At 49.3% G+C, this 23,055-nt stretch overlaps 1 protein-coding gene across 1 annotated transcript; it reads left to right on the forward strand.

The window, feature by feature from the left end:
• Positions 1-307: 307 nt before the first annotated feature.
• TTC22 (tetratricopeptide repeat domain 22) lies at positions 308-21,439 on the forward strand. Its single transcript, XM_054038399.1, has 7 exons — positions 308-1,099; positions 10,938-10,993; positions 12,986-13,101; positions 13,896-14,014; positions 16,189-16,350; positions 18,893-19,045; positions 19,705-21,439. Exons 1-7 carry the CDS (start codon positions 533-535, stop codon positions 20,233-20,235), a joined length of 1,704 nt encoding a protein of 567 aa, XP_053894374.1. The 5' UTR covers positions 308-532; the 3' UTR covers positions 20,236-21,439.
• The last annotated feature ends 1,616 nt before the right edge of the window (positions 21,440-23,055 follow it).

Genomic DNA, 23,055 nt, shown 5'->3' on the forward strand with positions numbered 1-23,055 from the left:
CGCCTGGATCTGGTCCAGAAGCGGCTCCGCTGTGCAGTCCGTGGTCCGGCTCAGCTACCGATCCGTTCGGATGGGGGTTTGGAGTAAGGGAATCAGGATTGGGCCCAGGCTGTTTATTTTCAAAGGTATTTTATGGCCTGGAGCGAAACACACAACGCACGTCAACACACTACGGAATACAAACCAAAGAAGGGAAATGGGAGTATGGGACTGATCGCTCCAGCATGCACTGCGAGGAGCAGCCCAGCCCCTGCCCTGCCAGGACCACAGGCAAGAATGGATCCACCAGACTTTTCTGTTTTAGACTCTTGAGATTCACTGACAGTCCTGGCCAAGCAGGCCCTTGACGAATGACAGGCGTCGCTAGGTGCCTCTCCCATTCAGGACTCCTCCCAGGCTGCATGTGAATCAGCTAAACCAGAATTGCAGGTTTGAGAGAGCTGCAAACATTGTGAGAGAGGAGGAGGGAAAGGCTGGGACTGGGAGACACCACCGCAGCAGCCCTGCATGGGGATATACCCAGCAAGTCCCCATGGAGAACCCGGAGGAAGCCGAGGTGGATATTGACACGCTCATTGATGAGATGGACTATATTCCTGGTCACTTCCACCTGGAGATGAACATGAACTTCGAGCCCTGCTCCCCTGTGAATTTCAGAGGGAGGGACATGAAGCTTAAGCGAGAGAGCCTGATGTATGAGCTAGAGCTTGAGTCTGGCTCCCAGCAATTCGCCATCAGGAACCTGCTCGGGGTCTTCTCCTTCCACCTGGAGGAGTTGGAGCAAGCCAAGGAGATCTTCCTGAGCATCTCCCAGGAGGACCCCGACAACCTCAATACCTGGGCCAACCTGGCCTACGTCTACGACAGGCTGGACAGCGAGCAGGAAGAGGCTGACTGCACCAAGAAACTAGCCCACTTAATGGGCCTGGGCTCAGAAGACGAGTCTCAAGGGGATCCCAGGCTCCGAGCAGCCCGCTGTCTGGCAGAGCAGGGCTACGCTTACGTCTTTGACATTGGGCTTGTGGATGAAGAAGACCGAATGGAGAAACTGACTGCCGGACTCATGCTGTATGACAAGGCTCTTGCTTATGGGCAGCAGGTCAGTCACGGCTCCTACCTATGTGTAGATTGCTGTCTGGTATCACTGGATGTACTTGCCATGTGTCTTTGTAGGGCCTCTATCCTTTGGGCAGAGCAATTCAATCATGGGTTCATTATGATCGCGGGAACCTAGAGTAGGAACTAATTTACCAGCTAATAGCTGAGCTTGGCTATGACAGTGCAGACAAGTATAAGCCAGAGGGAATAAAGTCCTGCCAGGAGAAAGCTTCTGGAAATGGCTCCTATCTTAGTATTCGGCCCTCCTTCGTGCTGTGTCACTTAACATTGTTGATCTCTATGGGCCCGATCCTGCAGATCAGCCCGTATAAAGGCGACACGATTCTGTAGCTGGATGGAATCGTGGAAAGTTTTAAGCCCGTTTTAAGTTACTCTGGTCTTACGTGATCAGAATAAACGGTGTTCTGCACTTCCAGCCTTATCTTCTCTAGCTGTTCAAACAAAGGTGCGTCCTTCTGCACACGCAGTGTGTGGCTGCCCTCTGGGAGCTCATAAAAGGCCAGTGGCTGGTATGCTCACTTAAGGGGAGCGCTTGGGTCAAGAGGTGGTTTTGTTTATTGTTAGAATAAGAATTTCACGGTGTACACTCTCTGAGATATCAGAATAGATGGAGCATCAGTGTAGCATACACATTGAATTTGCTTCAAGACACTAATTGTGTTCTGTTGCAAAGCCACAGAAAATGTCCTTCCTTAAGCCATTCAGCTCAAGGCTTTGTGTCAAGTGCAAATACTTCTCCCAGCCGTGTTTGGAAGGGGCTTCAAGGCCTTCAGCTAGAAGGTGCTATCAAAATGCTCAGAAGTGCTACAGCTCAGTTCATTCTTTAAATTCTTGACAGCAGACATGTTATCTGGGAAGTGCATAACTATTACAGAGAGACAAGGTGGGTGAGGTAATAACTTTTATTGGACCAACTTCTTTGGGTGAAAGAGACAAGCTTTTGAGCTGAGAGCTCTTCAATTGTCGGTAAGTTCAAAAGCTTGTCTCTTTCACCCATAGAAGTTGGTCCAATAAAAGATATTGGCTCACCCATCTTGTCTCTCTAATATCCTGGAACTAACATGGCTACAGCAACACTGCAAATAGTGTTGCCAACCCCCAACATTCAAAAATCACGAGTCAGACCCCAGAAAATCCTGAGATAGACTAAGCAAATCAGGATTTTTACAGCTAATCAATCTCGGATTCTTTTTCTTTGCCTCCTCTTACCTGAGCCTTTAGGCTGCACTCAGGGCACATTTTCAACCTTTTCTTTGCAACCCAGAGGGCTAGAAACTTGCTTTTACTTTTAAATGCAAGCTGAGATTCTCATGGAATCACATCACTCCTGGATCTGGGCTTTAAAAAAATAATCACAAGAGTTAGCAACATTTCAGTGAAGGGCAGAATAGAGAACTCTAGGATAGAGAAACAGATGAAAATGCATAGCAAGAGAATTAGCACTGCATCGTTCTCTAAACCTCCTGTTCTAGGATGTTCTGTTGTTTCAGTGAGATGAAAACTATCAGACCATTTTTTTTCATTTTAATTAGATGAGGGGGAGATGTCACAGGGTGACTGGCCCTTTAAGGGGAGATAGCTCCAGGGCCCCACCTGTGACCCACTTAACTTGTCTCCCCAGGTGGAGAAGATGAGCAGTGCCACAAGAAGGCAGGTTGTGTGGCTAGAATCAAGCCTTCTGGGGGTGGAGATAACAGAGAAGCCTGCAGAGAATCAAAGGGGAGACTCCAAGTAGGAAGCCCTCGGAGCTGTTGCTAGCTGGAGAGCAGGGAGGAACTCACAGGAGCAGGAGAGCAACATGAGCTGCTCAGAGACTCTCCCAACTACCCAGGCAGGAGGGGTTCAAGCCAGCTGGGAGCAGCAGGCAACGAGGATGGCTGGAAGGTGGAGAGCAAGTCTGCTAGAGGAAAGACTCAGCAGGGCCCAGCCTAGGATCACTGCACCAAGGGGTGGGAGCCAGCTAGGAAGGCTAGGGGAGTTCTTGTGCATCCAGACCCCGAGAAGGGGTGTTACAGGACACATGAAAGACCTATGCTGAAGTTACTGGGAGCCCAAGAGGAAGAAACTGAGGCAGTTGCTAGCCTGAAGCCAGAGTGGGTAGGCAGTGCTGCTACAGGTGATTCAGCAGCTGTTTAAAATTCTGCAGTCTGGCACTAAATTTTTCACAGTCCCAGTTCTGCACAAAGTAGGGGGTTAGTGTTGCAGGGCCACTCCGTGTGACTCAGGCAACGGTCTAACACCGAGCGCTGTCACTTAGCGCATCACTGAGGCTACTGTCATAAGTGGACTCATGGACAGCACGAATGGGGCACTATTGTGTTATAACACAGCAACATGTGTGGTGTAAATGGAGCCCTACCAGTGTCCAGTCCCAAGTCTGCAGCCACCAGACCACAGCAGCAATTATCAGAAAGGTGTGAGCTTTTTCCCATCAATAACATTATTCCCTTGTAAACACTAAGGGCCAGATTCTCAGCTGATGTAAATCAATGTCCCTCCATTGATTTCAGGAGAGTGATTCCAACATACATCACTTGCAGATCCAGCCCTGGCACTGCTGATCCACTTATCCAAACCACCCGGTTTATGTACCCGCCCCTGCCAGCCACTCTATTCTCTGTGCAAGGACACTGCCTAGGAAAAAGGTTGTGAATATACAAAATAATTGACTCTTCTATCAGCTATTCTGTGCATTGCTCAAACCATTCCCGTGCTGGCCACCAGCCTTAGAAAGTGGTGTTTACAATGTTGACAGCTGCAAAAATGTTGGAGCCGTGTGGGCAGGTTGTAGGATTCTGAGGGGCTCCTAGTAAATCTAGTCCAGCAGCATTCATACCCTTCACTTGAATAATCTCAGGCAGATCTTATCTACGGTAGGGCCTTGTGGAATTGTAACTCAACTAAAGCCCTGCAGCCCTGGGGAAAGTGGGTGCAGGAATCCTGCAGGTTTTGTCTAAACTGCCTACGGGTGTCCCTGCTGGTGAGCAGCCCAACCTAACATCTCTGGCAGTGTGGGGAAAGGGGCAGGTTTCAATTTAAAAAATGAGGATTTGAATGGCAAATCTGGAGAGTTTAGCAAAAGCTCAAGCGAGACTTTAAGCCCCAGCCCTGCACTGTTCAATGGGAGCGCCAAGAGGCATTGTTCAGACAGGTACTCTGCCTCCCAGAGATCCGGGTCAGCACAGGCATCACTCTGTTACAGGATGCACTGTCTGCTGACTGCTGCACAAGGGAGTGGAGGCATACGCCTTCCCCCTCTGGAGCCATGAGTGCTAGCCTTGTGCGGGCTGTGCGTTCTGCATGGCGCTGGGTCCACGGCAGGTGTGAGTCTGTCACAGCTCCAGCTGCAGAGGCTGGGTCTTTAGTTCAGGTTGTAGCTGCTTATGCTTTTTAAGTCTGGAGATCCCTGGTTCAGTTTCTGGGGTGTTGGTCAAGATGGTGGCTATCAAACTTGCACTTAACAAAGCACAAAGGCCGGGGTGGGCAGCGTCTTTGTGCCCTCTCCCGCTTTCTCGCTCTTCCACTGAAGGCCAGGCACAACCTAGCTCCAGAGAACGTAGCCAGGCGGCTTGCCAGGAGTGATGAGTGATTCTGAGTCAGCTGATTAGACATTCCTCAGTGGAAACTTTTCCGAGAATGCCGATTGGTCAAACTGGAAAAGTTTCGCGGCAATGGCTTCTTTTTGACCAAGTTCCGATGGATCCCCCCCCGTCAGGCAGGTTTAGAAAACTGCCTGGTTTCCTACCAGCTCACCCACCCAGCCCTCCGCAGCCTACCAGGGCAGCCTGGGTTTCCAGACTCTAAGCTCTCAGGCAGCCTGCCTGGTGGGGAGCCAAGAAGCCCTGGGAACTGCGACTCCGAAGCTCCAAGGCTCTGTATTCAGCTGGGGCCCCCAGACTTACAGCTCCCTGCCAGTCCACCAGGTGGTTGCCAAAGAGCCGGGAGCTTCGGCACACCAGCTAACAGTTCCTCAGCTGCCAGAGCTACCAGAGTCCTCGGCTCAGGGACAGCCCCTCAGCTGGGGTTCCATTCCCTTTAGATATCATATCATATCCTATCTCCTAGAGCTGGAAGGGACCTTGAAAGGTCATCGAGTCCAGCCCCCTGCCTTCACTAGCAGGACCAAGTACTGCTTTTGCCCCAGATCCCTAAGTGGCCTTCTCAAGGATTGAACTCACAACCCTGGGTTTAGCAGGCCAATGCTCAAACCACTGAGCTATCTTTCATGGAGACTTTCAAAAATGTTGGGTTCCGTTCCAAATTGAAACATCCATCCTCCGTGGAACACAATCCCCTTTTTCCGCACAGCTCTAATTTTGAGATACCCAATTTGAGCCACTTTAAAGAGACCTGTTTTTTCAGAGGGCTGATTGCTAAGCACTTTTTACAGACACCCCCTCAGGCATGTCTCAAGGTGGACATCCAAAAAGTTAGGCACGAAAATCATGTGTCGAAATCCTTTCTCATTTAGTGCTGGCTGCTTCCTTCTACATCGTGATCCATAGTCTTGCTAGGCCGTTTAAGGTACAGCTTTATTTTATTCATGTGCCCGGATAAAATGAACCCACAAAGAAATCAAAAAAGAAACTTAAGCTGAATACCTTCTAAACAATCCAGCCAGCTCAGTGCTCTCCAAACCCATTAACCTGCAAAATCTGCTCTGCCGCCAGGTCTAAAGGGAATAGCAATTAGCACTTTGCCCATAACCCATTACAATTAAATGCAAACAGAGCCACCAGATGGGAGTATAGATCACAAAGCTGGTTCACTTTCAACAGATCATGGGCAAAGTACCAGCAATGGTGCTTGGTTCGGCTTCAGCCAGGGAGGAGGAATGGCCTTTCCAATTGTATTCAGTTCTTCTAATGAGCTAGGAGTGCAAATTCCCTCCCTCCAGTAATCTGTTACTTTCAACCTCAGGATCCCCACATGCTTCCCAGGCAATCTATAAGATCTTCACAGGTGCTGAGTACCCACAAATCCCATTGAAATCAAGGAAGTTGCAGGTGCTGAGCACCTGATTCAGCATTCCTAACGTGGGTATCAGTGGAGGCTGAATGAGCAAGGGCCTGTAGAAACTCTTCTCCCGTGAATGAAAGGCAGCCACCTCTGGGGGAGTGGTGGCAGGCGGCTGGAGCACGGCATGTTGCACAACAGCTGGGATGGGGAATGCTGGCCAGCAACTGTCCACAGGGCAAATTCCTGTTGTTACAAAAACGTGCCATGAGATGTTTAAAGTCAGATTGGCCCTATTAGGGCATGTCTGCATTGCATGCTAAGCTCGGGCTCCAACTTAGGTTTCAGCCAAGTCCCTTTTCTGTCCACACACACATCAGTCTGACTTGGGTCAGCAAGCACTCAGGACCCAGGTCCTAGGACCCTCCTAGTGGGGTGGGTCAGAGCCTAAGGCTAGATCTACACTACGGAGGGGGGGGGGGAAGGGGGGGGAGGGGGGTCGACCTAAGATACACAACTTCAGCTACGTGAATAGCATAGCTGAAGTTGCGTATTTTAGGTCGACTTACCTGGCTGTAAGGACGGCGGCGAGTCGACCGCTGCCGTGCCGCCGTCGACTCCGCTTCCGCTTCTTGCCGCGGTGGATTTCCGGAGTCGACGGCAGAGCCATCAGGGATCGATTTTATCGCGTCTTCACTAGACGCGATAAGTCGATCCCCAATAGATCGATTGCTACCTGCCGATCCGGCGGGTAGTGAAGACGTGCCCTAAGTCCCGCTGTGACTTGGGTCCAAGCGCTGTCATTTTGCAGTGTGGACGCAGGTCAAGCTGCAGACCCACATCAGAAGGTCTGCATAGTGCAGTGTGGATGTGTTAGCACAGCTGTGAAAGCTGGGTCCAGGTTTACAATGCAATGTGGATGCAGCATGGGCTTGGAAACACCAAGTCCACAAGCCTGGGTCCCAGAGACCCAGGTGTACAGTGCAATGTAGACATACCTCTGGACACCAGCCCACCTTAGGGTGCTGTGGAGCCACCTTCCCCACAGGGGAAAAGCATTGTGCTGTAGGAAGACATAAGACTCCCTGGAGCTTCCCAGCACACAAGGTGAGCACATCTACTACCCCATGTCTTAGCAGAGCGGGCTGGCTGCAGAGGGTGAGCAGGGCAGTGGCCTCACCTTCTGCCCACCGCCACCATCTCCTCTCGGGAGCCTAGTGCCCCAGGGACATCTCTGGACTCGGGAGAGCCCCAGGCTGCCCATGCACAACACTCACAGCCTTGACTTCTAAGGATCCTCCCAAAGGGAATTGCCTGGCAGTCAGTTCCTTGGCCACAACAGGATGAGGGGGTCAGCGCAGGCAGGGAGGGAGGCTGTGCTCTTGGAGTTTGGAACCAGTCGCTTGGCTCACAAAACTGTCCCTTGGGGCAGCTACCCACCTGGAACACTGTTAGCTGGCGTTTCTGCAGTGAGCTGGCATTTCTGCTTACAGCAGCAGGCTAAATATCAGCCAAGTGCTTTCAGATATTTATAGTGCACCGAGAAATCTCTTTCGTTGGAATGTATTTCTGCCACCTACGCGGTATTAGATCCAACAAGCTGACAGTTCTTCACCGCAGAATCTCCTGGCTATTTCGAAAGCTTTATATTTGTGCGTCTGTTATTCCTGTCATACGTCCCCATTTGTCCTTCCTTTACACACCAGCGAAAGATGTTAACACTTTGCACCTCTGCAGCTGCTGCTGTTTGAGCATCTCAGAGCACTTTGCAAACATGAATAAATTTAGCATCAAACCCTCTCTGAGGACAGCATTATTATTATCCCCTTGTAGCAGATAGGGAACCTGAGGCACATGAGTTGAATCCTTGTCCTATAGAGTATATAGGAGTTTTGACTTCACTAGGGGCCAGGATTTAACACTGCAGATTTGATGCTCCAGGGCCTTGCACCTTGTGTGTTATCTACACCAGTGAAAAGTGGGTGCAAACACAATCGGAGCAGACTGGCAACTTTTATAGCGACTCTGCACAAGAGTGAAAGCCTGCACAATGCAGAGACAAAGTGGGTGAGGTAATATCTTTTATTGGACCAACTTCTGCTGGGGAGAGAGACAAGCACAGACTTTATCCTGGGACTAACACGGCACCAACAACACTGTGTGCACAGTGCAGTTACCAATAAGACTCTGAACTGAGCAAGGTGACAGAGAAGGCCTGTGGGAGAGCTGAGAACAGAACTCCAAAATCTCCTGATTCCCAGCGCTGTGCTGTGCTTGTGAGACCATCCTGTCTGCAAAGTGAGTGGAGACAAATCAGCCTTCACCTCCTGCTCCCTGCGCACTTGCATGAGGCAGCAAAGATGGTGTGTGTAACCCTCGCTAACCCCGCAATTCCTTCCTCCCTGAATCCTCAGCACAGGGCAGGAAGGCAATGCTTTGTTTGGGAAAACTGTCCATTTGGTTTCTCCACCTCGCTGGTGCAACTGGCTGGCTGGGCCTGTGCTTGCTAAGCAGCTGTTCACGCCAGAGACGCAGTCAGCAGTTACAGTATGGAATCGCTCTGTTCTGGGTACGATAAGCGGGAGCCAGGATTGTTGTTGTAAGGCATTACTCTGCCTCAACCTTCGGCTTTCGTCACAAGAACACGCTAAACCAACCTCACCACTTGATCCCCCAGCATGTGCTGTCTTCTATGTGTCAGCCTCGGAGACTTGTGCTCTCTGGGGCAGGGGCTTGCTTTCTTTGTGTGCCCTATGCAGTGCTGAGCGCAGTGTGAATAATATAAGTAACATCGAGAACGATGTTTGCTCCTTTTAATTGTATCTGCGTCCACCTCTTGGAAACTGCTAACCTGGCTAGTATTGCAATCCATAACCCATTGCGTTATATACTGTCCACCAAGACTTACCCCATTGCACTGTCCTGTGCAATTTCCATTTAAACAGAAAGCATCCTCTTCTCTGTGCAGAGTGAGGGGACTGTGCTGCAGGCAAAGAACCCGACAAGCCTGGTCTCCATATTGCTGGCCCAGACTGGCTCTGCTAGGTACCATTTTTAAACACAGTAATGCATACAACAACCTTGTAGGACGCAGACTTATACAGATGCACACTTCATGGAAACCCACTTCTAACCTGCACAGAACAGAGTAAACTAGGGTTACCATATTTTGTGCCTCCCAAAGGAGGACACTCCACGGGCCCCCGGCCCTGCCCCAACTCCGCCCCCTCCCCAAAGTCTCCGCCCCCTCCCCTGCTTCCCGCGAACATTTGAGTCACGGGAAGCCTGAAGCAGGTAAGGGGGAGTGTGGGGGGAGGAGGCGCGGCCCAGGCTGGCCCCGGCCCTGGGGTGCCGGCCCCGGCCGACCACCCCCGACCCGCCCAGCACTGCGGTCCCCGGCCCGGCCCCCAGGCACCGCACCGCTGGTCCCCAGCCCGGCCCCCGGCACCGCCAGCCCGGCCCCCAAGCCCCCGGCCCGGCCTGGCACCGCCGGCCCGGCCCCCGAGCTGCCGGTGGCGGCCCCACCGGAGCCCCCGAGCCCCCGGCCGAGCCCCCGGCCCGGCCCCGCCGGAGCCCCCGAGCCCCCGGCCGAGCCCCCGGCCTGGCCCCGCCGGAGCCCCCGGCCGAGCCCCCGAGCCCCCGGCCCGGCCAGAGCCCCCGGCCGAGCCCCCGGCCCAGCCCCGCCGGAGCCCCCGAGCCCCCGGCCGAGCCCCCGGCCCGGCCCGGCCCTGCCGGAGCCCCCGAGCCCCCGGCCCGGCCCCGCCGGAGCCCCCAAGCTCCCGGCCGAGCCCCCGACCCCCCGGCCCGGCCCCGCCGGCCCGGCCCTGGAGCCCCCGGCCAGGCACCGCACGCCCGGCCCCGGAGCCCCCGGCCCGTCCCAGCCCCCCCCCCCCCCCCCCCCCCCGATTTTCCCGGACATGTCCGGCTTTTTGGGCTTTCCCCCCGGACGGGGATTTGGAGCCCAAAAAGCCGGACATGTCCGGGAAAATCCGGACGTATGGTAACCCTAGAGTAAACACTAATAAACCACCCTGAGTGGAATGGTATAGCCTGGCTGCAGAAATAGGGGGAAGAGAGGAAATCCGTGTGTCTGGGAGGACACCTGCATTCAGGAAGTGCCTTTTAATGGGTAGGCCTGTGGCCCGGGAGTTGGGATTCCTGTGTTCTAGTCCCTGCTCTGCCACTCCTCAGACCATCCATTTCCCCCTCTGTAAAATGGAATGATTAGTGCTTTGCTTGTGAACCAATTGCCATTGACACTATAGACTTCAAAGGGTTTTACAAAGGTGGATAAGCATTACTGTCCCTTCTTACAGATGGAGAAACTGAGGCACAAAGATTTGCCCAAGGTCTCACAGCAAGTCCTTGGCAGAGTCATAAGCAGACTCCTGACTACCAGCTCTTGCTTCAGGCACTAGACTACAGCTGCCCCTCTCTGTAGGGTACTCCCTTAGTGGGTTGAGGATTCACTCGTGTATTTACAAGGTGCTTTGAGATCCCTGAATGTAAATGCAACATCCACTGTGGAACTTAGAGGCCAGCGTGAAAGGGCAGAGGTTTGCATGACATACTGAACAGGTTTTGAAAGGGACCATCTCTGTTTAAGAGGGACCCTTTGGGTCAGATGTTGCCTTGCTAAAAACTCATGGAGCGCCAATGGCGCTACACTGATTTACACAGCTGAGGATCTGGCCCAGTGTCTTTTATTGAATAGCAAAGTCAGAAGTGTTTTGAATGTTGCTTTCCTGGCAAAGTGCATGTTGGTCTTGCCTTGGGACGTCTAGTTTCATAGGCCTGTGGATTCAGGAGGGCGATTTTCAGATGTTAATGATGACTTTCCTACAAACCTTTCCCTATTTCAGATCCCCCTGGAGGAGAAAAGAAGCTGGTACTTCACTATGGCCACGCTGTACATCAGGTAAGAGAGGGAGTGCCTGGCGCGGAGCTGGAAGAAAAGAGCGAAACAGCACCGAACACCTTCTTCAAGGGTGCCATGAGAAATAAACAGCAGCAGGTTACAGTGGAATGGGGGAGTTTGCCTGCAACCTGGCAGACCATCTGCTTTGTTTCTTGGGAAGTTGTAGCAAGGACTATGAGATGCCCAAGCCTGGCTCAACCAAGACAAAGGCATTGAGAGCAGGGACCAATAGCTCCAGTGTGGGATGGATTGTAACTGCCCCAGGTGACAGGTGCTAGTTAACATCTCTCTCCAGGTGAATTAAACGCCCAGTCTATTCAGACCCCATTCAGGACACAATCAAAATCCCTAGTGACCGATCCCCTAGAGCGATCTCTTTGAGCCACAAGCCAGAAAATTTCCTTAGTCGTTTCTTCACTAGGGTGTTTAATTTGTTCTGGGTTCTCAGGGGCATTTTACCTTTGATTTCCCCATGGGAACTCCTCACAGGCCAACATTTCCCGCTCTCTGGTGACCACAGAGGGGAGGTGGTGTGTCCCTGGCTGTGGTACACAATGGGAGATGTTTCTTCAGTGGGATCGGGATTTGCCCAATGGTGCAGAGAAAGGGATTTTCACTCTCTTTTTATTGCACAGCAAACCAGAGCACACCCCTCTAGTAAGGCCTGGGCTAGCAAGTGGTGGAAAACAGGTAATGCATCAGGGGAACTGAAACCAACTTAGCATCACAGTACAATGGTGCCAAATGCCAGGGGGAAGTGGATTCCACAGACAGAGGAGGACTTGTATAAACGAGGGAAATCCTGGTTCCATTGAGCTCAATGGCAAAACTCTCAATTACCTCAGTGGGGCCCAGAGTTCACCCTATATCAGACTTGTTCTTTCATACTGCCTGGTAGGAGAAGGGGCTTCATAGAGAAACTCAGATACCATGGTCATGGGCACTGAATTAGTGGATTACGAGGGCAGAGTTCATTCTACCTGGCACAGCGTGGCTGGCCCTTTAAAGGAGTTGGGCCTAGCCCTCCTTTGCCTAGTTACCTGTCTCTCTGGTGATGGCTCTGAGGCCAGGGATCAGGTGATAGATTGCAAGTCACTGGGCCCAGATCCACAAAGGTATTTAGGCTCCTAAATTCTAGGCCTTGGGCCTTAGATAAAAGGCCAAAGAAGCAGCCCAGCTGAGAGTGAGACCTGCGGGAGACTCTGGGTCCGGGCCTGATTTCATGAGTTGGATTTGTGTTGTGCTGTTTGATTTGGAGAAATAAAACTCAGCTCTTAAGAAAGGATCTGAAATTCTGCCCTGAGCCGCCTCCCACACACCAAAACTACTGCTGCTGAAATCACGGAAAGTCATAGAATCCGTGACCTCCATGACAGACTCGTAGCCTTAATTATAGTTACAGCTAACAAAAAGGGCATCAAATGGGAGATAAAACCTCATGTTTCAGGGCTCAAAACGATTTATAACTAGTAGGGATTAGGATTAGACTTTTGTGGGTGGCAGATTACCCCACATCTACCTACTGCAGGGTTCTTACACTTCCCTGTGAAGTGTCTGGTGTTGGCCACTGTCAGAGATGATACAGGGGTGTGATCCAGTCTGGCAACTCTCTATGCTCCCTATGGTTGCAATGCAGTGGAGAATCAGGCTCCTGAGTTCCAATCCTGACTCTTTGTTGACTCGCTGCGTAACCTTGGACAACTCGCTCTACCTCCCTGTGCCTTGGTTTCTAATAAAGCAGGGAGAACATTATCCACCTCTGAGATCCTTGGATGAAAAGTGCTGTGTAACTGCGAAGTCTAATTAATAGTAGTGCGTTTGCTGTCCTAGGGTGTGACACATGAGCTGTGACTAGTAAGCCACTCCCACTGACTGCAGAAGTGTACCCTAATACTGAGCAATCAAAGCACTATTTGCTAAGGAAAGTAGTCCTATTGATAGAGGTGTTTGTGTAGCAAGGAGCCAGTAACCAAACCACTCCTGCTCTTACAGATTAGATGGGATCCTGATGAACAAGGGAAATGATGAGCAAAAGCGGCTGCCCTCCTTTAACAGAACGCTGGCTCTGCTTCGACAAGTGACCAAGTCCTCAAATTCTCACTACAGAGGTATGAGAACCGGCTCATTCCAGGCACACTCCATGGCTCTGCACAAGAAGCAGGGCTCAGACCGCAACTCACCAAGCTTTTCACACCCACCTGCCTAAGGTTAGGCTCATACATGAACGTGGCCTTATATGCAGAAGAGCTAAGTATCTACAAATTCCATCTCTGGCAGCTGCTAAGGCCCCGATTCAGCAGGTTACTTAAGCAAGTGCCTAATTTTAAGCACATGAATAGTCTCATTGAAGCACATGGAACTAGTCGCATACTTAAAGTTAGTCACGTACTCAGGCACCTTGCTGATCAGGGCCTAAAAGTTATCATACGATGGTTGTTGGGTGGCCTGGGTGAAATAAACTGATGGTCTCAGTCCAGTTCCTAGTCAACAGAGATCAGGGAAATAACGTTTTCAATGGCAGCACAATTGCCATGTATTGGCAATCTCAGCAGAGAAGCCAAGGTGAAGACAGATTCTGGGAAGTGACCTATGCTCTGACCCCTTAGAGATCTGGGGTGTGGTCAAAGTACATGGGTGGGGCAGCGTGTGGGCAGCTTGCACTGTCACTCTTCATGCTGCAGATAAACCAAGTACTCCAGGCTCCTGGGCACTTCTCAGAAGCACTAAATTCACTAAACTAACCTGACTTTGGAAAGCATCTTTTGTCAAAGCAGCTCAGTGAATTCATGTTTCCAAAGTGAAACGCCCCGTCAGCCTGATTGTGCAGGATGGATAGCTTCTAATGTTAGTGTCTTTACTGCTAACCTGCTCTGACTTCTGTTCTCCACCCCCCACCCCCCAGCTCTGGCCTGGTGCTACCTCGGGATGCTGCTGGAAAGGAAAGAGACGTTTTCCACCACCCCGATGGGGATCCATGACTGTGGTTACTCTGGGACTGGGCCCCTTGATTGCTTTGGCAAGGTGCTTTTTTACTTCATTGCTAGCGTGTAACAAGAAGACTTGGGGAAGACCCCATTACACCTACATCCCCCATAAGCCATGCAGATTGCCATTTCTCTCCTCCGCATTCCCTTCTTATCTGCTCCTTCCCCATCACCCCATCCTCATGCCTCCTTTCCCCTACTCCGAGGCACTCCAGAATGAGCAGTACATCTAAGGCAAAGCCAGCAGAGCTTAGGATCTCTGTCTTACACAAGCAGACCTCACCATCAAGGATACTGGGTCAGATTCTCAGGTGGTGTGAATCAGTCTCGTTCCACTGATGACAAGAACTACCACTTACTGCAGCCCAGGGGCCCAAGCTGTAAGATGAGGCTGGAGGAAGCATCCAGGGGTTAATTTTTGTTAAGAGTGAAGAAGTTCTAGGGATGGGAGAGTCCCGGGGAATGGAGAGAAGGGAGAAGAATTAGGCCGGGTGTTTGTTTCCCTCCCTCCCCCCACAACTTCCACCCCTTATACAATCACCTGAGCCTCACACTGACTACACCCCTGCTCCCAATGTAACTGAGGGATCACATGCTCCATCGGCAGCCTGCCTGGGTTACACGTGCAACTCAGCAGTCCTGCCAGCTCTTGGGTTAAGGTTATAATCACACAAGGCAGCGTTGGCATGTACAGGCCTAAGCCACCCATCCAGGATCCAGAGCTAAACTCTCCCAAAACTCGGGGCTGGCTTGAGCCATGGTTTGGGCTCACAGCCACTTCTGCCAAGAACAGTGGCTAAGTCTATTGCCATTATCAGTCGGGTCTCACCTTATGGGAGTGCATGAAGAGGGAGGGAGAAGGAGTCTCCTCCCCTTTCAATGCCCTATACAGAGTGCAGGCACAATTCCAGTGCCTGCACTGGCCACTCTATGGAGGGCTGGGAAGGAGGCAGGGGTATAACCCAGTCCCCATTCCACAATGGTCGGCAAAGCTCACCTCATACGACATAGGCCTGCAACCATACTCTCCCCGCATTGCCTCCCAGAGTTCCCTGCTGGGATAGTGTGGCTCCAGACCTGTATCTCTACAGCCCTTAATAAGGCACCAAGACACTGTGGTAATGGGCCTGATGTATGAACCTAAGTCGATTACTTTGGAGTTTTAAAAAAATAGCACGTGGAAAATTTAAGGTGCTTCCTGTTTCTGAGGTAAGAACTGTGTCCTGACTTAAATAATGTAGATGCTGAGGTGCTTATTAGTCCAGGGTGTCAAGGCCAAGTCGTGAGCAGCCAGATCTAGTGGTCAGAGCTTGAGTCCACAGTCAGGAGTTGAGAGTCAGGCTAGGTCAGGATACCGGGAGATCAGAATCACAAGCCAGAGGTCAGGAGCCAAGTCAGGTCAGGATACTGGGAAGTCAAGCCAGGGGAGCGGGAAGCACCCAGTCCAGAGCATGGTGAATCCCAGTTGTTCAGACAGCTTTCCTGTTCCTGACTTAAGTAGGGCCAGTGAGCCAATCGGCTGCTCTGGGACTTCATCAATAGGATATCAGGGCGGACCCTCAAACTGGGTCTGTGTTTCCTGGGTCAGAAGTTATCAGCAGGTTGCCAAATGGAGGGTTGAAGCGTGGCTGCTCCTGTGGGCCTGGGTTTGAGGCCATGGGTTATGACACAGGGTATGGTTACTACTGAGTTAGCAGAAGGAATCATTGGGTGGTGGCTTTTCTAGGCCAGACTCTGATGCCTCTCCTTACAATGGGTAGCTTATGCTCAGCCAATGATCCCGTTGACTCTAATGGGGCTGGAGCATGCATGGAGAGAGGTGCTACTCAGTGAGATAGGGGATCAGAATCTGCCCCTAAATATTTCTGAGAAATGACTGGGTTTTTCTTCTTCCTCTTGTTGGCTAGGTGAAATGAGAAGTTGAGGCAACCATGTTTGTTGAGGACATGTAGATGCCAAGCCCTGAGGGCAGCAGTAAACGGAGTGCAGGAATCTGCCTATTTAAAAGTACCGCACCATTGTGAGTCAGTACCAGTGCAGCTTTTGACTCATCATCTGAGTCACAACAAACTCCAGTCAGTCGGTCACAAAAGCCAGTCTGTGAATAACACAGACGGTCCAATTGAATCAGGGATGTTTCTGGGCCTTTGATCAGTACAGTAAGGGGCAGTTCACTGATGGGAATATGTTTTGCTTTCTTGGTTTCAAAAGGCAATAGAAATAGCTAAAGACAATCCTCCCACACTAAACCGACTGGCAAAAATTTTCCACTTCCTGGGCAAGCAAGATATGGCTATGGGAATCTGCAATATGGCGCTAGATCTCCTACAAGATCCGGAGCTCAACTGGCAGGCCTACTGCACGCGGGCCAAGGTACGTTGCTTGTCTTTGACACCAAAGTCTGAACCAAGAGCCAGAACAGCCCCTACCCTGGCCAGGGACTGGCCTTGTGGCAATATTTCTAGCAACCTCGTCATTTGCACAAGATTTTAGGCTATGCTAAACTTACCAAACAAACCCAACAACTCACATTTCTGTCTATGTCGTTTTGCTTGATTTCTGGAGTCTTCTGGAGTGGCACCTTGCACAGGCTTCAGCTCGTCCTGGGAAGCCCATTGGAACATACAATTTTTTTCTGAAAGGGACTGCATCCTCACCTTAAAAAAGTACGGCTCCGTTGTAGCAAAGCGCGTAAGCACTTTTGTCACTTTCAGCACATGCGTAGTCCCGCTGACTGAAATGGAACTATTCACCTGCTTACAGTGAAAGATGTGCTTGTGTGCTCTGCTGAATAGAAGTGAGATCCTCATGTGCTGAAAGTGAAGCAGGTGCCTAAAGTTCTGCTGAATTGGGGCCTAAATTTAAGAAACTAAGTAAACATGTGCATTTAGTACCCTTCATTTCCTCTTCTAACCTGTTGTGCAGTGTTGCTCTGTGATGTGAAACAGCTGCCATGTTCCACCCCAGAGGTGGCTGTATATCAGTGGTGGGTGAAATGATACCTCTGTTTAGTTTGTTACTCACTTTGGGACACTTCTAGATAAAAGGCATCCCAGGAGATGTACACCGGTGCTGTAAATATTAATAATTATGGAAACTGATCTGGCCCATTGAGGTATCAACATTTCTCATTCGCTGTCATTACACAAGAGCAGGTTGGTGGGATCTTGGGCCTGATCCAAAGCCCATTGAAGTCAATGAGAATCTTCCCAGCAGCTTCAATGGCCTTCAGATTGGGCCCCAAATCACAGGAAGGCACTTGAGTTCCAGCAGAAGGTAATGCTGGTTTCCTGCCACTCTCCACCCAGAATAAAAACCTACCACTGCCTCCCTCCTTCCAGGAGCCAGCCTGACTCTATGTGTTTCCATTAAGGGCTTTATTTGACAGAAAATCTATGAACTTCCAAAATGCAGAATCCCAGTGTAAGGCCATTGATCTGCTTTTCAAGCCCTGCCAGCCGAGTGCAGTCAGCCAACTGGAGAGGGAATTTGCCAAGATCCGCAGCCTCTCTGTGCCACTGGTGAATATTGGAGGCATCATTTGAATAAGCATCTTATTCCCTGAGCGGCTTGCCAGCTGATTCACCCAGGATACAGGGCCCAAGGGGAGATTTCTCTTGGAAAATGGGGCTCACCAGGCCTGGCCTTGTACTCAGGAGTCAAATTCCTCTTTGTGATCTGAGGAGCCTTTCACTGATATGGCCAGTGGAATTCCACTAGGGATTCCTGATAGCTTCTTTTCTAGCGTTTAGCTTCAGCTATCATTGTCCTGGGCTATGTGATGTGATAGTCAAAGCAGTCACCCAAAGGGAAAATAAGCTGGGGAGGATGGATGGTCTTATAGTTAAAGAGCCAGCCTGGAGATCTGAGTTCAGTGCTGGCTCTGCCATGAACTCACCTAGGGTAACATTTTCAAATGTTAACAAGTGACTTAGCCATCTAAGTCTAATTTTCAGGCATTTGGGAGCTGAAGTCCTATTGACTTTGAATGAGACTTAGGCTCCTAAATCATTTACGATCTTTTGAAAGTGTTACCCTCTACCTGTCTGTACCTGGGTGTCCCCATTTGTACAGTGGTGATGATGATTCCTACCTCAAATAGCCAAGAGTATTGTTACTGGTTATTTCCTATTATAACAGCAGCAAAGTACTGAAATGGGAGTTGGTTGGTTGGTTTTTAAATAAACCTGAGATTAATTCTCACTTTATTTATTTTTTAAGACATGAAATATTCAATTCCTTAAGAAATAAATTACCTCACAAGTGAATGTTCAGGCTGTCCTGGGTATCCTTAGTGTGTGGCTAGACCTGTCCTTCAAAGGAGGTTTCTAATTTCTCTTGAAGCTCAGCTGCATGCAGGTATGAGGCCAAAAAAATGCAGCATTAGGGCGGTTTCTGAAAGCCAGACTGTGTCTTAAATAGACTCAGCTTCAGAAGACTACAAAACAATATAAAACAAAGGGCTTGATTCTGCAGTTCTTACTAAGTTAAAACTCCTCGGATCGCCAATGGGGTGCAGTGGTGCAACTGACAGAAACATGTAGTGCTCTCCAATTCTATTCATATAATAGGATTATTAGATCAATTGGTAGTTACATCCTCATCACTGTGAAAGGGGATTCCAGTAACTGGTCAACACATCTCCAGGAGGTGTGTGGAAATATGTTGTCTTAGGCACTCAGACACTTTGGTGATGGGCAAGATAGATAGCTCCTTGGCTCATGTAACTTGGCTTGCAGTGGAGCTACACTGAGGATCTGGCCCAATGTGTTCCTTTTTTTTTACTAATGTTAATATATTTAGTGCTATATATGTTAAAATGGCCCTACAAGCATGAACTAACCCCAAATATTGTGGCAGGAGGAATAACACTGAAACTGGATGTATGCCAGAATGAGTTTCCTCCTGTGTTTAGATCCACATTAAGCTCTATCTGCGAGATCTGGAACGTGCAAAGATGGGTTTGGGAGGCATGCCAGACAGGAAAAATCTCACCAGTGCTAAAGAGGACCTTGAAAGCGTTGTAAAGGTTTGTCCGTGCTTGAAGACATACCTGGACATAGGCCAGGTGAGTAAATACACAGATGCTCTCCCAGTGAGATCAGCTTCTGCTTTTTTCATGTCTTCATGTTTTTATTTACATTCACTACTTAAAAAACAAGAAGAACAATAGAACATTGAAACCCTGAAGGCTCAGTCCTGGCTCTTAGGGTATGTCTGCACAGGAAAAGCTGAACAAGGGCTAGCCTACACAAGCTAGCTTGAATCCAATTAGCAGTGAAGATAACTCAGTGTGGGGTCCTGGGTGGGCTAGCGAGCCATGTATGGACTCAGGGTCCTTGCTGGGCTTCTACTACCTGTGTTGAAGCCCGCACCGCATTGTCTTCACTACTGTTGTTACCAGTGCTAGCTGGATTCACGCTAGCTTGGGCAGGCTAGCCTGTGCACAGCTTCTGCTGTGTAGACGTACCCTAAGAATCAAAGTGTAGGGCCGGAGGTGGAGGGAGGTGAACTGGGGTGCTCAAATGATGGTTGTGTATAATGTATGCAGACTGGCCCAGAGCCTCGACTATGCCGTGGCCACTTTGCGTGGTCCACTGGTGGATTCTGCTAACGATTGTTACCCTGGCGTAATGCAGTCTTCTCAGGCAGTAGTAAAAGGCTCTGCAGTTTCCCTGTAAACCACGGCTGTGAATCTGCAATCATTCTGTCATTATGTCCTTCTAGGTCTACTATTACATGGGTGTTGATGCCATGCAGGAACTATTCCCAGTGGACGAGACTGCACTGGACAATGCTTTGGAGTTCTTTGCGAAAGCCATGGAGTTTGACCTGGGAGATACACTACCGGAAATACAGCTGCTTAGGGGGAAATGCCTGCGGCTTAAAAATGAGGAGTCCAATGCCATTGGGTGCTTCAAGCGAGCCATAGAACTGGACGATGTGGGCTCCACCTACACAGAGAGTTTCCGGTGCCTGATGGAGACACTCCTTATACTGTTCAGTCAGAAGAGGGTGAATGCCGAGATGCTGACGCAGGAGGTGGAATTGTGGGTAAAGAAGGCTGAGGAGAAATACTCAAAGCAGCGTGTCCGCCAGGAGCTGAGACTGGTGTGTCGCAATCACACAACAGAGGTGATTGAGCTCTCCAAAGCCATGGTCACCAGAGGGAATACCGAGCTGGTGAAGATGCTATTTGAGACAATAAAGACTGACTTTTCCAAGCCCAAACTAAATGAGCGATCACTCTCCTTCTGAACAACCGACGTTGGAATCACATCATGCAGCATAATTGCCTCCTGGCTGATACTGTCTGAACACTCCTAGCTCTCTCAGATCTCATCAAACAGGCAGTAGACAATAAGCTAACCATTTAACTCTTATCCGCAGATCTCTGAGCAGTGTGCAGAAGTGGCCAAGTATTACTGTCTCTGTTTCACAAATGGAGAAACTGAGGTACAGACCAAATAATGAAAAGTGATCTCTATTATGGGTGTCTCCAATTTTTGAGTTCACTCGAAGCTGTGAGTGCTCAACCCCTCTGAAAATCAGGCTCCAGGTTTCTCAGGGTGGACCTGGTCTGAAATGTGCTCAAGGCCACACAGCAAGTTACTGGCAAAGCTGGAAGTAGAATCCAGATCTCTTGCTTCCCAGACTGCCACCCTATCCGCGGGACAACTCTGCCTCCATTACATTCTGGGGATGTGATATCAGCCACTGTAGAATAGCCTCTGTGCTGGTGTTGGTCTGCACTCAATTATCCTCCTTTTCATTAAGCGAATGCAGCTAATGCAGAGCTCTGATCCTGCAAACTCATTGGGAATTGAGGGTGCTTAGCACCACGTAGGATCAGGCCACAATCCTTGGATTTCATTTTAAACAAATGAATAGCACATCTGTTAATAAGGTAAGAAAGATTTTAGTGCGGGAAGGAAACATGATCTGTTGAATACTAGACAATCTCATATGTTCAGTCTTTTCTACCTTACGCTTTTATACTGCCTCCCATCACCATAGTATCTGATCCCCAACTCAGCCCTGCACTGGTTGGGAATCAAACACAGATCTCCCATCCTATGGTGATAAGTGCAGTATAAAGACCTGTATGAAATAGACACATGCACAGTGAGAATTTTACCACTAAACCACCCATACTAATAACTGAACTAATGATGGTGGTTGGGGGCTCCTGGGAGCACCTAAAATTCTTCTGAATTGGGATGAAGTTTGAGGTGCTTTCTCTGCCTCTGAGGGAGTCTCTTGATACTGCTGACTCTGGTCTGGTGCTCATAAAAATACTTCTGAGGGGCAAAGATCTTCCAGTTGGGGTGCATCAGATGGCGCAGAATGCTGGGAAGAGGATATTTTCCTAACTCAGGGCAAGGGTTTCATCTCTTTCTCTTTCTCTCATGAATGTCCTCTGTATATTTTAGTGGAACAAATTATATACCTTTCCAGCAAAGCTGTGTTTAATGTAAGTTTCTTTGTCTTATGATTTTTGCCTCATTCTCTGGTTTTACATGAGTTCTGAGAAAGCATTTTGTTTCAAATGACTAGATTCTCTCTCTTTTCCGTGGGTGTGCATATCTCCAGCACCTAGGTTTATCACGGAAATGTTTGTAGGGGTAACTGTTAGCAGCACATCACTGAACCATATGCATATTTTGTTTTATATGAGGTGCTCTACCTAATTTTACTGGATTTCTAATGGAGTTTTAAAGATATGAAAGGCGCTTTCCATGATAATACTCTGAGGGCCTAATCTTGCTTCCATTAAAATAAGTCACAAATTTCCCATTTTCTTTGGTGGGAAGGGAATTAGGCCCTGGAAGAAGAACTTAATTACAATAACAAACAAGAACCAAGACACAGAGTTGGGCCTCTTTCCATCTTCACAACAATAATGGTATGTAGAAACCACCTGGGCACAGTGGGGTCCAGATAACCATGTTTACTCAATACACACAACATGCAAGGTCAGTTATACAGATATACTGCTACTCTGGCAGCTTTCTAAACCATAGAACACAGTGAGCACTACTAGAGGGTTCACAAACTATTTAAACAGATACTACCCAATTCCTATACGCTAAACAGAACAATGAAAGGGCCAAGGGGCCCTGCCTGCATTGTGGTTGAAACTGGGCTGCTGTTTCTTTGCCTTTTAGGATGCTCCCAGGTTATTATTACCTGGTAATGCCTGAAATTAATTATCCTCAGTTTCTGAGAATCGCTCTTAAAGTATCCCAGCTTCCAAGTAGCGGTACAATGAATTAGCAAGTAGGTATGTGAACCACGGCTCTCTGCTGGATGAAATCAGCACTGCTTAGCTGTTTGTTGCCACCTATAGGTGGTAATTTTCCTTTAGCTCAAGTGGTAGTGGCTGTGAGTTCTACCCCAGCTATTGCTGTAAAGTTCCAAATGGGCATTGAAATGGAATGCGCAGCTCCGTAGGACTGGGGAGATACAGCATGGTGACAGTCACAAAGATCCTATATGGCCATGGATTTGTTACAATATTTATATTTCCTGTCAACATAATTTATTAAATGAAGGTGATAACATTTGTTTAGCAACGTATGACTCATCAGTAAAACAGACAGATGGAAACCAAATTATATATTACAGAGGAGACAGATGATGTGTTTCGTAAGGCATATGTGAATAACGGCATCAAATAACATGTAGTCTTATAGCAGCTCTATCAATATTTACTGGGCGGGCAACATGTAAATAAAAATGGCTGCATATTGATTTTTCATTGAATAAAGACATTTACACTGTGAAAGTGTAAAAAGGGACAAGCTTGCCATTTCTTCCACGTTGCTACTGTCTATTGAAATTGTTTCAATCATTATTATCTTTATTATTTGTTATTGTGGTAATGCCTACAAGCCCCAAATGAGATCGGGGCCACAATGTGCCTGGCTCTATTTACACACACATAACACAAAGACAGTCCCTGGTGCAAAGGGCTTACAATCTAAGTCTGTGATGAGATACAACAGGTGGATACCACAAACAGGGTGGGGGATGAAAGGGAACAGTAAGGCGGGTCTTATTGCTGTCAGAAGCAGC

Source organism: Malaclemys terrapin, chromosome 8 (assembly GCF_027887155.1).
Source record: "Malaclemys terrapin pileata isolate rMalTer1 chromosome 8, rMalTer1.hap1, whole genome shotgun sequence".
Lineage (NCBI taxonomy): Eukaryota > Metazoa > Chordata > Testudines > Emydidae > Malaclemys > Malaclemys terrapin.

Bases quoted from the DNA above. Each gene is read 5' to 3' on its own strand.
- TTC22 (XM_054038399.1), top strand. From the start codon at position 533: ATGGAGAACCCGGAGGAAGCCGAGGTGGATATTGACACGCTCATTGAT. The intron at 1,100-10,937 runs GTCAGTCACGGC...TCCCTATTTCAG, and splicing joins CTCTTGCTTATGGGCAGCAG to ATCCCCCTGGAGGAGAAAAG. The intron at 19,046-19,704 runs GTGAGTAAATAC...ATGTCCTTCTAG, and splicing joins CATACCTGGACATAGGCCAG to GTCTACTATTACATGGGTGT.